Source organism: Vigna radiata, unplaced genomic scaffold (assembly GCF_000741045.1).
Source record: "Vigna radiata var. radiata cultivar VC1973A unplaced genomic scaffold, Vradiata_ver6 scaffold_86, whole genome shotgun sequence".
In the NCBI taxonomy this organism is placed as follows: domain Eukaryota; kingdom Viridiplantae; phylum Streptophyta; class Magnoliopsida; order Fabales; family Fabaceae; genus Vigna; species Vigna radiata.
In genome coordinates, this window is record NW_014543269.1 from 227,936 (window position 1) to 241,674 (window position 13,739).

The 13,739-nt window shown below is 26.7% G+C and overlaps 1 protein-coding gene across 1 annotated transcript; it reads left to right on the forward strand.

Moving 5' to 3' along the window:
• Positions 1-8,888: 8,888 nt before the first annotated feature.
• On the forward strand, positions 8,889-10,123 carry LOC106754238 (40S ribosomal protein S28). The gene is made up of 2 exons (XM_014636239.2): positions 8,889-9,043; positions 9,694-10,123. The coding sequence occupies exon 2, from the start codon at positions 9,695-9,697 to the stop codon at positions 9,890-9,892; it is 198 nt and encodes a 65-aa protein (XP_014491725.1). The 5' UTR covers positions 8,889-9,043; position 9,694; the 3' UTR covers positions 9,893-10,123.
• Positions 10,124-13,739: the final 3,616 nt, after the last annotated feature.

A 13,739-nucleotide genomic window follows, 5' to 3' on the forward strand; every position in this document is an offset into this window, starting at 1 on the left:
AATCAAATATTGTGTTAGTTATAATTTAGATATTATTTTAATTTGTGCAGATTTATGCACCTGTCATTCCTTTAATAGATGAAGAATTATAGGATCCTTATATGTATATATATGGTACTCTACTCTTTGAAATAATACATCAGAATTATTCTTTAAACCTTTTATTAAAAGGTTCATTCAAAATCTCTTCAATTTCATCATCTTCACTAACCTCTATAATTTCATCATCTGCAGATGTTGAATCATCATCTCTTAAAAAACCTCCACGCCAATTACCAATTTCTTCTCATGTTATTATGCTTGTGAAAATTAGATAAAATTAGATAAGACAAAAATTATAAAATGAAAACTCATTATAAAATCACTTTTTGTAAGAAATTGTTTAATAACTAGTGTTTCTAATTTTTTTTCCAGGCCAATTACCAATTCTTTTGATGTCATTATGTTTGTGAAAAATTAGATAAAATTAGATAAGACAAAAATTATAAAATGAAAACTCATTATAAAATCATTTTTTTTTGTAAGAAATTGTTGTGTTTCTGATTTTTTTCCAGACGAATTATCAATTCCTTCATATGTCATTATGCTCATAAAAATTAGATAAAATTAGATAAGACATATAAAATGAAATCTCTTTATAAAATTATTTTTTTGTAAGAAATTGTTTAACCAGTGTTTTTGATTTTTTTTCAATTGGGACTACACTAGAGATGACAAAGAAAAGGTTGGAGTGAAAGAGATGAAAGAGGAAGGGTTGAGAGGAAGGAGGGAGGTGAGTAAGGGTTTGAGACTTTTTTTTCTTTTTTTAGTTTTGAGAATGAAAATTATTCAAATACCCTTTACTTTAAAACTTAGAATCCATAATATACGAGGGTATTTTTGTCTACTAAAACCTGATACACATTGTTAAAATGTACCAACTGAAAAACAGACATACATACGTTAACAAACCCATATATATATATATATATATATCATAACAAATAGATTAAATTATTTTTTTCTAAAAAAATAATACACAAACTATTTTTATCATTTTAATCCTTGTAAAAACGTAAACATATTTTTATGTGTTATTATTAATCATATTGATGATAGTAGAAGAAAATTAGGAAATTTGTGGGTAAATATTGTATGGAAGGGCCAGTTTGTTATGTTTGTCTAGTAGCAGAATATTTTCATATCCCACAATTAATATTTCTTTATAAATCATGAAAATGAGTAATAATGACTTGTTTGGTGGATACAATAGAACTTTTTAAATTATTTATATAAGTTTTATTGAAAAGGTAATTGTACCGTTTTGGTTGTGTGAGATTTGATCTAATACTTGAAGATAGATCCAAAGTTCAACGGTTTATCAAACTATACAGACTTAAGAATCGAGTCTAAGTTTTATTAAAAAAAATAATTTAATTAGAAAATTTTGTAATATATGAGATATTTTAGAAAAAAAAAATTAAAGAAAAATGTATATTTTATTATTATCTATATATGCTATCCAAAATCTATAAATATAAGAAATGAACTTAAGTCTTATATAAGTTTTTATTTAATTAATAAATTTTATAAGCTTGGAGATGTTTTATCAAGAAATAAACGAGTTTATGTTTTATTATTATCTTTATATTTTATAACTGAAATTTTATCTTCTTATATTTAGAAGATACATAATATATATTATCATACAAGATATATATTACCTTTTTACATTTAGAAGACACATTATATATATTATCTGTTTATATTTAGGAGATACATTATATGTATTTTCTTCTATATGTCTATTTTCAATTTCATCTAAGATATTGAAGATTAAAATTAACGTAAAAAAATTTAAAAAAAAAAAAAAGTAAGGGAAACAGAAAATAAAACAATATAAAGAAAATACGTAATTTGAGAAATGATATATATATATATATATATATATGGGGTTTTCAGTTAGTACATTTTAGCAATGTGTATTGGGTTTCAGTAGACAAAAATACTCTTATATATCATGAATCTAAGTTTTAAGGTTAAGGGTATTTTAATAATTTTCATTTTTAAAATTAAAGAAATAAAAAAAGAAACCCCCAAAACCCTTCCCCACCTCTCTCATTCCTCTTAACCTTTTCTCTTTCATCTTTTTCACTTCAATCTTTTATCTGTCATCTCTACTCTAGCCCCAATTGAAAAAAATCCAGAAACATTTGACTTATTTTAATAATTTTCATTCTCAAAACTAAAAAAAACCCCAAACCCTTACTCACATCCTTCATTCCTCTCAACCCTTTCTCCTTCATCTCTCTCACTCAAACATTTTCTCTATCATCTCTCCATTAGCTCCAACTAAAATAACACTCATTATTAAACGATTTACTTTTGTAAAGAGTTGAGTCATTGACATATTCACCTTCTGAAAAAAAGTTTATTCAAAATCTCTTTAATTTCATTATCTTTACTGTATATATTACAGCCGACGGACACAACTTACACCAAGACTTATGAGCATCCTTCCTTTACATTATGAGACTACTACATAACATTGCTCCGTGGCCATTTAATTTTTTTTGGTAGAAATTCATTAACTTGTTTTCCTTTACTAAAGAAAAAAACAAATCAAAATACAATAAAATTCTCAACGATAAAATCAAACAATAAAAATTCTAAATCTTGAAATTTTTTTAAAATTATATAAAGAAAAAATTAGGTTCTTTAATTTTTTTATTTATGTAAGTATTTTTTTTCTCTAACCATTTTATTTAATAATGAGTGTTTTTTTAGTTGGGGCTAGTGCAGAGATGATAGAGAAAATGTATGTTTGAGTGAGAGAGATGAAGGAAAAATGATTCAGAGAGGGTTTGCTAACTTGCGTACGCCTGTTTTTCAGTTGGTACATTTTAGCAATGTGTACCGGGTTTCAACAGACAAAAATACCCTTATATCATGAATTATAAGTTTTAAGGTTAAGGGTATTTTAATAATTTTCATTCTCAACATTAAAAAAAATAAAAAAAAGAAATCCCCCAAACCCTTACTCACTTCTCTCATTCTTCTCAACCCTTTCTCTTTCATCTCTTCCACTCCAACCTTTCCTCTGTCATCCCTACTTTAGCCCCAATTGAAAAAAATCATAAACATTTGCCTTATTTTAATAATTTTCATTCTCAAAACTAAAAAAAGAAAACTCAAACCCTTACTCACATCCTTCATTTCTCTCAACCCTTTCTCCTTCATCTCTCTCACTCAAAAATCTTCTCTATCATCTCTGCACTAACTCCAACTAAAAAAACACTCATTATTGAATAAAATGGTTAGAGAAAAAAAATACTTACATACATAAAAAAATTAAAGCACCTGATTTTTTCTTTATATAATTTTAAATAAAATTTCAAGATTTAGAATTTTTATTGTTTGATTTTATTGTTGAGAATTTTATCGTATTTTGATTTGTTTTTTTTGCCCGTCGGAATAATATGTATAGTGAAGATAATGAAATTAAAGAGATTTTGGATGAACTTTTTTTGTAAGGTGAATATGTCAATGACTCAACTCTTTACAAAAGTAAATCGTTTAATAATGAGTGTTTTTTTAGTTGGGGCTAGAACAGAGATGACAGAGAAAATGTTNGAGTGAGAGTGATGAAGGAGAAAGGGTTGAGAGGAATAAAGGATGTGAGTAAGGGTTTTGAGTTTCTTTTTTTAGTTTTGAGAATGAAAATTATTAAAATAAGGCAAGTGTTTATGATTTTTTTTCAATTGGGGCTAGAGTATGGATGACAGAGAAAAAGGTTAGAGTGAAAGAGATGAAAAAAATAAGGTTGAGAGGAATGAGAGAGGTGGNTAAGGGTTTAGGGGATTTCTTTTTTTATTTTTTTAATTTTGAGAATAAAAATTATTAAAATATCCTTAACCTTAAAACTTAGAATTCATGATATAAGGGTATTTTTGTCTACTGAAACCCGGTACACATTGCTAAAATGTACCAACTCAAAAACAGGCGTACGCAAGTTAGCAAACCCCATATATATATATATAATTTCATTTCTTTTTATTTTATTTAGTTTTATTCAATTGATTTTATTTTTAGTTTATTTTATTTTAATTATTTTTTTTAAATCACTTTCGAAGTCTATATTAATTTAGTTCTTAAAAGTGAAAATTTAACTCAATTGGGTCTCTGTCATTAAATTGGTTTAACATAATCTCTATCATTGCCGATACCTGCTGTTAGATTGGTCTCAACTCTAATCTCGAACCTAATTTATTTCAATAAACCCTAATTTGGTGGTGCTTAATTTCATATTTTACAAACTTTTCAAGGTTTTGTGAAAACCAAATTTTGTGATGAACCATGAACATCAATCGCTAGGGTTGAAGATGATGAAAGGTAAGGTTGAAGATTATGAATCCTAATTTGAGTTTCAATTCTTAGAATTTTCTTTTAATTATATATTTCACATATAAAGCTTTGTGAATACCACATTGAAAAAACTGTCCACGTCAGCATCATAGGTCATAAAAAACTTAATCTCATTAAATCAATTTAAAGGTAGGGACCAATTGAGTCATTTTTTCATAATGGTGACTTGTGGAGACTCTTTCTTTTCCTCCTTTAATAACAAGTTAGTTGATTTTGTCATTGTATTATCGTTATTGATATAAAAAGGAAAAAAGATGACCAACTGAAAGAGGAAATTAAGAGTAAAAAGCAATTACTATTTGTTGTGGGTGTCCCCTTAACATGGCTTAAGGTTGGAGGGATCAAAGGTTCATTCACAAAAACGATCGCCAAAAAAGGATAATAATGCAAAGTTCAAAAAAAAAAAAAGAGGTCAACAAAAGAGAGCATGAAAGAGAAGGTGAGGAGGAAAAATGAGTATCAAAGTTGTTAGGAGTATTACCATTGGAGAAGTGGAAAAGTACCACTATTGAAGAGGGTTGTGGCAGGAGGGTCGTGACAGGTGCGCATTACACTTGGATAAATATAACCAATTTTGTTAGTATAACATTATTTTATGTGTTAAATGTTTATTATGAAAATATTGTCGGAATTGATATCGCGTAGAGAAATGTTTTATAGTGTGTGTTAGCGAACAATAACCAAGAAGGGATGGATGAATTAGTTTTTTTTAAAATTAAGATTTCCTTTTAGGACTTTCGTCGAACAGTTTATAATTAAGAGGTGTATAGTCTTTATTCAATAACAAATCATATAAAAGACAAGAGTTTTCTTTGTCAGACGGTAAATAGATATATTAAATTCTTCCATACTCAAACTCTTATTAGAAGATATAGAAAAAAAGTCTAACAACTCGTTAATTTTTATTAAGTGCTAATAAAAACAAAGTGTAAAACATGGTTACACTTCGTTTGTAATTAAGATGAAAGTCTTTGTTTAATAACAAATCATGTAAAATACAAGTGTTCGATCATATAACACTATGTTATCTCTTTTTATGTCTAATAACCAATGAATTTGCTTCGATGATATATGCGTAGTGTTAAGTTAATATAATATTTTACAAATATGTGTATTGTAAGGAATAATCGTTTTGTACATTTGACCAAACAGACATGAAAAGGCATGTCATATGATCCATCTCCTGGAAAATGAACTAAAATTACTTTGTTTCAACAACTCTCTAACTTGTTTTTGTTAACCATAGAAAAGTTTATATGTTTCATACAACTGTGTGCATTACACAATTTTGAGCAAATACATTTTCAAGTGAGTTTCAAACTACTCATTGACCAAAGAACGATTTGTAATGACTATTTTCTTCAATTCCTATATATATATCCATCATTTGAATAATAGAAAAAGAACGAAGAGCCTGTGTTTTTAATTTCTAAAATGTTGTCAAACTTTTTTACGTGCTCTACTAGTTTTGCAATAACAATATTGTGTTCACCTAACAAGCTAAAAAATCAAGTTTAAACATGGTAAACATCGAAAGATGTTATCTTTCTCTAAAGGACAACTATGTGATATTTTTATCACACCTTAGATGGGTGACAATCTTAACCAATAATTTTAGAGGATTTAAAATAATACACTCAAAATTTATATATTTAAATATTGTTACTAATATAATAAAAATGAGGATACAATTTATTTTACCTATAACTATAAAAGAAATCACACATGTCTAAAGGATTGTCGTTGGTTCCTTCAAATTCTTAAACTCGTCAATAATTGAATCAAAACTAAAATTTTCAACAATTTGCTTTTTAATGTAAATAATCGTATTGTCAACCAGAAATTCATCTTTCATTTTATTCTGCAATTTGTTTTTAATAATCTTCACACTAGAAAATGATTTTACTGTTGTAGTTGTATAAACATGAAGAGTTAAAATAAGACGAATTAAATGATCAATCAAGTAAAAAAAATGTCATTAACATTCTTATTCTTGCTAAAGATTGTCATAATTCAAGAATGGTTGATAAATTCTTCAAATCTGAATGGTTAGGAGCATCAAGAATAAAATGTTGAAGTTGGAATTTTAAACTAATATTCTCTTGCTTACTAAAATCTAAAGAATAAAATTTGTTCACAATTGGACATATAACTCAATGTCCAAAGCTTTATAATCATTCTTAGAAATCAAATTACTTTGAGTTAAAAGTTTCATTATTTGCTCACTAAACTGGTCATTTAATTTTTGTAGTTGCTTATCCACTGTAACAAAAAATATATCCACCCTAAACTGTGCTAAGGAATACTTGACAAAGACAATAAGTAATTCTCATAATCTCTTTCATCATGTGTAAAATCAACGTGATGAACTCAAATAAAGACAAAATATTAAATGCAACATCAACATCACTATTTTGAGAATAAGTTGATTTATCAATAATAATTTTTCAAAAAACCAGACAAGATGCATTATATAGCTTCGTCATACTACAAATAAAAATGTGAGCTTTAACAAGCATCACCAACTCATTTTAAAGTGGCAATTTGGTTTCTTCCTTTGCCAATTTCAAGTTCACATATTTAGAACAATTCAATTATTTTATCTAATTGAGCAACTTGTAACTTATAATGACGTTTACTAGAGAAACATAACATTTACAATAAAAATCAAATTTTAAAAAAAAGTTTATGACTAGAATAACCTCTTCAAACAACCACTAAAACAAGTTGTAGTCTATGAGCAAAACAATACACATAATAAGCATAAAGATTATCGTTAATAAATAATGTTTGAAATCCATTCCATTTTCCCCTCTATTATTAGCATCAACGTACATTTGACCATAAATATTGAAAACATCAAAGTTATGCCTAAAGAGAACAACACTTAATTCCTTGTTGTATCCTTAACATGCACAATCTAAAAAAAAAAATTATTCTTTTATATTACCAACCTTATATACAAATCAACACAATAATCATTTTTTGCTCTTTTTTAAATTCATCACATGCTTCATCAACAATTATGCAAAATTTAGAATTTCAAATTTTTTCATGAATGCGACTTCTTACTTTTCTAGAAAAAATTGTACAATATACTTATTTGAATATGATAAGAAATATACTTTATATTATATGAAACATTTTCTAATATAATTTATGTCACCTTATTGTTATATAATGCTAAAAGTTTAATCATATTAAGAAAGTTATCTATGTTACATAATTTTTATGTTTTTTCATGGTTCTAAATGTATAAGCTTGAAGTGCTAGCAAAAGAATGTTATGAATAAAGGTTTTTAGCCATAAATAATTATTAAAAACTTGCTTAGAACTTTGAATATTTATAATGTTATTAATGTACATAGATTCATTTAACAAGTTTTCATAAACTTATGTTATTAATGTACATAGATTCATTTAACAAGTTTTCATAAACTTTCATTAAATTGTTACGTGGTGAACAATGTTTATGTGGTTGTAGGGTTTTATAGATTGATTAATTATTTCTAATTTTTTATTACTTGATTACAAATTTATAATAAAGTTGCTTATAGTGATGATTGAAGGTTTTTTGAACTTTTATTCATGTGTTTGTGGAAGATGTTAGGATCTTTTAATAACATGTGAATAAAAGCTCAAAAAACCTTCAATCATATTACTTATTTGATTATTTATTTGAATAAGATGAGAAGTATACTTTACATTACATGAGACATATTTTAATATAACTTGTGTCATCTTATGGTTATATAATTCTAGAAGTTTAATCATATTAAGAAAGTTACCTATATTATATGACTTTAATAATTAATTATCTCTAATTTTTTATTACTTGATTACAAATTTACAGTAAAATTGCTATATCGCAGATTTTTTGAACTTTCATTCATGTGTTTGTGTGGAAGATTATGACTTTAATAATTAATTATCTCTAATTTTTTATTACTTGATTACAAATTTACAGTAAAATTGCTATATCGCAGATTTTTTGAACTTTTATTCATGTGTTTGTGTGGAAGATGTTAGGATTTTTTTAATAACATGTTGGTTAATAACGAATGCTCATTCTTAACTTTTTACTAATATATATATATATATATATATATATATATATATATATATATATATATATATATATAATTTATGAATTGTTTTATAATTAATATTTTGATTTACATTATTTTCTTTTATCAATATGTTTTTGAAATATATTATTTTGTAAATATTTTTGACACTTTAGAGTTAGAAAATTTTCTTAAACTTTATTTTGATTATCATAGTTAAAATTATCTTTGCTATTATAAGAAATACTATTTTTGAAATAATGTGAAATATATATTTTTTTCTGTTTATGAAATTTAATATATTCAAAATTATTTCAAAAAATAAACAATTTAATTGAAATCTAACCTATTTAAATTTGTTAGAATTTATAAATTTCTCATATTGTGCTAAATCTTAATCAAGAAAACTCCTAAGAGTGTTACAACTTTGTCTATTAAAAAGAAAATTTAAAACCCTGTAAAGAGCTTTATAAACTAGGGTTTTGAGTTGCTATTGTCCTCTGCCAGAGATAGATTCATAGAAGAGAAAGCCGCCACCACTCTCGCCTCCTCTTTTCTACTACCAATTTCCGGTACTTTCACCGCCGTTTCAATATTTTCTTCAATCTTCTCGCTTGCTGTGTTTGTTTGTCCTTATATTTGTTATCCTCTGTTTTTGTAATTGCGATTTTGCAGTATTCTGCGAACCACTTTATGATAGAGAAGAATATAATTCTCTGGTCATATTTTGTTAAAGGAACCACTTTTTAAATTGTATATGTGATTTGATTATACCCTCTGAATTAGGTTAGGATAATTTTTTGTATGAAAAGAAAAAATAAATAAGTAAACTTTAAGTTTTTACCTGTGCAAAAGTTAAAAAAAATCTGGTACTAGAGATAAGATACATGAGAATTTTTATATGCTGCTCCTAAAAGTGTTTTTAGAAACATTTGTAATTCCGATCCCTGAAGCATCATTATTAGTTGTTTATGTCATTTGATTTCATGAATCATGGGAATAGCTTTTCATTTCAGTCTAAACTGCTTTTAGTTATGCATTTATCTGTCCCTTCTTACTCAAACTTTTGGATAAATTGAACTGAATTTTGTATTTGAAGATCTATAATTTTTAGTCTAAACTGCTGTGTTGTTCTACACTTTTCTGTACAGATGGAATGATAGCAAAACTGTACACAATCTGTAAACATTATAAATTATAAATGTTGTCTGTGTTTGAACAGGATGGAATCTCAGGTGAAGCACGCCCTTGTTGTTAAAGTTATGGGTCGAACAGGGTCTAGAGGTCAGGTGACTCAGGTTAGAGTGAAGTTCTTGGATGATCAAAACAGGCACATCATGAGGAATGTGAAAGGACCTGTGAGAGAAGGAGACATTCTCACCCTACTTGAGTCCGAAAGAGAAGCAAGAAGGTTGCGCTAGAGTAGCTCCCAATGGTTTGGGTCAGGACTTAAACTGAACATTTATGTTTGTTTTTTTGTGGCAATTATTGGAAGTCGAGTATCTGGACCTAAATTGTGCACCTATGATGTTTGTTTGATGTCCTGCTACTCTGTTTGTGGATGAGTTTTAGATTAATGAAGCTTATTCTGTGTTGAGATGTGGTTGGTGATGCTTTGATATAATTCTGAATGCAGTATACTTTTTGTTTTACTCTACTAGTGTTAATGGATTCCCTGTAGTATGGAGAAACCAGACTAATGGATATTATATTCTTTCATTTTAACGTTTAACATAGAATAAAACATTTGATGGTTTCCCTGTAAACGTGTAACTTAGGATAAAACATTTGATGGCTAGAAGACCTTCACTAATGTTAACTCCAAAACTTATATTTTTGTAAATTTCCATATAAAATGTGCACGAAAACAATGTATGTCCTTTGAAACTATTTAAATATGTTTTACATCTTTTTAACTGTCTTCCCACTCTTGCTCTCCTTCTTTCTCATGCAATGCACTAGATCTCTTGAGATTTATGATAATGTCAACTACATTTTGATAGAAAAATAAAACTAATTTGCTAAGAGTAAACAAAAAAAATTCTTAAAGACTTAATTATTAATCTGGGCGTGGCGCAACCTAAATAGGCTCCACGCCCATTTATACAATTCTTCTATTTTCAAGACCGTGATTTTAGCATTGGATTAACATTTTTTAAGTTCTTTTTCTTGGCTTTTTGTGTTAAATGGGGTTGCAAAGTGATAGAGTTGTTTATACTGTGTTTATTTCGCACGATTTAATGTTCGAGAAGACGGAATGGTGAGTGTGATGCATGTTTGTTTGTATCAATTTAAGGCGAAAGAGTTTGAAAATAAGGGGTTGCATTTCTTCCAGGAGAAGAGAAATGCTTTGATGTGTTTTGGCTAGTGGAAGAATAAGATCTCATGAATGAAAATTTGAGGGATGAAAATGCATGTTCTGTGGTAGTAATCTAAGTTTGTTAACATCTTAGAGAAATTAATATTAGATTTATCTTAAATATTTTGTAATATTATCATTTATGAAAAACCTATATTTTAAAAAATTAGTATAGATAGGATTATAATGAAAATAAATTGTTACGTAGTTATATTATACTATTTGTTTTATGAAGATATCAATCTATAGCCGTAAAGAATGAACTTTAATTTCACAATGTTTGTATTTATTTATATATTTTTTAAACTGAATTTACATAGAACTTTCAATACATTTTTTTTCACGTTGTGGATTAATATATGTTTAACAAACAAACAATAAATTTCGGATAATCTCTAATAATAATGATTATGATAACATGTTAAAAAAATACTTTAAACTTAATTTAGTTTTGTTTAATTTTAAAAAAATTAAAATTTGTATTAATTTATATATTTTTAATTAATTTTATTTTATAGGACTTTCAACAATAATAAAATAATATTTTAAAAATTGAGTATAAATATAATGTATAATGATTTTTTATTAAATTAAGATTAAGTATTTACGAATGAATAGAATTAAACACTTTTGTAAAACTATTGTAAATTTGTCATTTAAATTTTTAGATGGTTTTAGTAAAGGTAAATATAATTATCGTAATAACAACTCCTATTATAGATTTAATGATGTTTTTCATTTTTATTTTTGATAAAAAAATCTTAAATAGGTTTTTTTATTATTATTTGTCTCAGTTTATTTTCTATATTGAAAATTTTGATACTATCAAACCCTAATTGTTACTTACGTTTAAAATGTTCACGAATCAGTAGTATAATATGATTACATTTTTTTATACTAATTACATTTTATTTTAAATTAATTTTATCGTTAAGGATAAAATACTAATATTTTGTTTTTATTAATTAAAATATTTTTAAATTTATCACATAATATGATAAGTGATGTGATGCATGTAATAGTTAAAAAGTATTTTAATCGATAAAAATATAAGACTATCATTTTACTCTTATATATAAAAGTAAATTAAAATAAATTGTAAATAGTGTAGATTGTATTATAAAACAATGTCATTAATTATTTAAAAATGAAAAAAAAAATTAATATTAACAAAATTATATTAAATTAAAATGTTATTTTTAGAAACTAAGATGAAATAAAACATTAGGTTTATTATCACTAATGCAAAAACACTGATTAACGTCACCCCTTAGATGTCGGTCAGGATAAACTCAACAGATATTGATGACCAGTGGCATTTTCGTAAATAAGTTGGTCATATAGACATTCGTTTGGAAGGACACCGACGTCTATAGTCTTTCATACGTCGGAGCTGTCCTAACTGAAGTTTATATGTCTAACAGATGGGTGAAAAGTCATTTCTTTCAGAGATATAGACGTCGGGTATATGGCGAAAATTAATGGTTGTTCACCTACCTGTCAGTCATATAGACGTCAGTTAGGGCAACCTCAACGTCTATATGTCTACGGGGCAGGTGAAAAGTCATTCCTTTTCGTCATATAGACGTCGAATCCCGCCAAACTGACGTTTATATGGTGGACATTAATGGCTATTCACTTACCTGCCAGACCTATAGACGTCAGGTAAGCGATAGTCGACGTCTATATGTCTGACAGACAGGTGAAAAGTCATTCCTTTCTGTCACGTAGACGTCGAATGCCTCCTCACTAACGTCTATAATCGTATATAGATGTTAGTGGCCTTAGTAGTCAACATCTATAAGCCCCGCAAATATTAATTTTTAAATCAGATCAACATCGAATTAGTGAGTTCACAGACATCTTTTCCATTATAGACGTCGGTCTTGTGTGCAACTGACGTCAGATTTCTTTTTAAAACAGAGATTGCGAACCAACAATTTCGCCCACTTCATCGTCTTCCTTTGCTTTTCTCTCTGCTCCTTTGAATTTAGAGGTGCGTTTAATCTCTTTTGATATAGTTAAACTTGCTTTTAATCCGATTAAAATAATCTTTGATGTATTATCTTTTATTTGAACCAATTAAAATGTGTTTTCGTTGTGTTTTGGTGCGATTTTTACTGGTGTCTTTGGGTAGCGTAGTAGCACCTCTTTTCTTTGCTAGTTTTCTCGTAAAAAAAAATTATGTATTTTGGATTTTTCATGACATTTCAACCCAAAAACAAACCTGAGTCATTGCATAGGTCCACTCCGACCGCCAATAAAAAAAGAAAATGGTGACATCTCATGATCAAATCCTATTTGCTCTTTTTGGTAAAACTTTTCGTTTTTTCTCATTTATTTAATAATAAAAGAAAAAGGGATTCTTGCTAGTGTTCCAGTGTTTCTAAGCCAATACAATGATCCTGCAATTTGTGAATACAATTGTTATTAATTGAAATTGAATACTTATTTAATGAAATTATATGTTTAAATTTTATTTTCTAAAATATATAATATTAAATATTTTATATAATATATGTTTAAATATTTTGGATTAATAATTATGCATATATTATTTATATTTATAAATTTTTTGTTGTTATTCGTACAAAATTAAAATATCATTATTATTATTATTTTCTTTATATATTAAGAATTTTATGTAAATATTCATCTTAATATAATTTTAATTGATTAAATGTGGGTACTCTTTTATGAAGTAATGAAAGCCACTATCTAACACGCATAACAAACTAAGTTACAGTCATTTTAATTAACTTTAGTCTTTTAGTATAATTTGTAAAAACCTTATACGATGCATTGGTATAAATTGGTTAATATGAGATGCTTAAAACACAACACTGGATTATCTTTTTATTAGGTATAAGTGTGATGAACGTGCTGTTCACCTTGTGCTATCTTTTTAT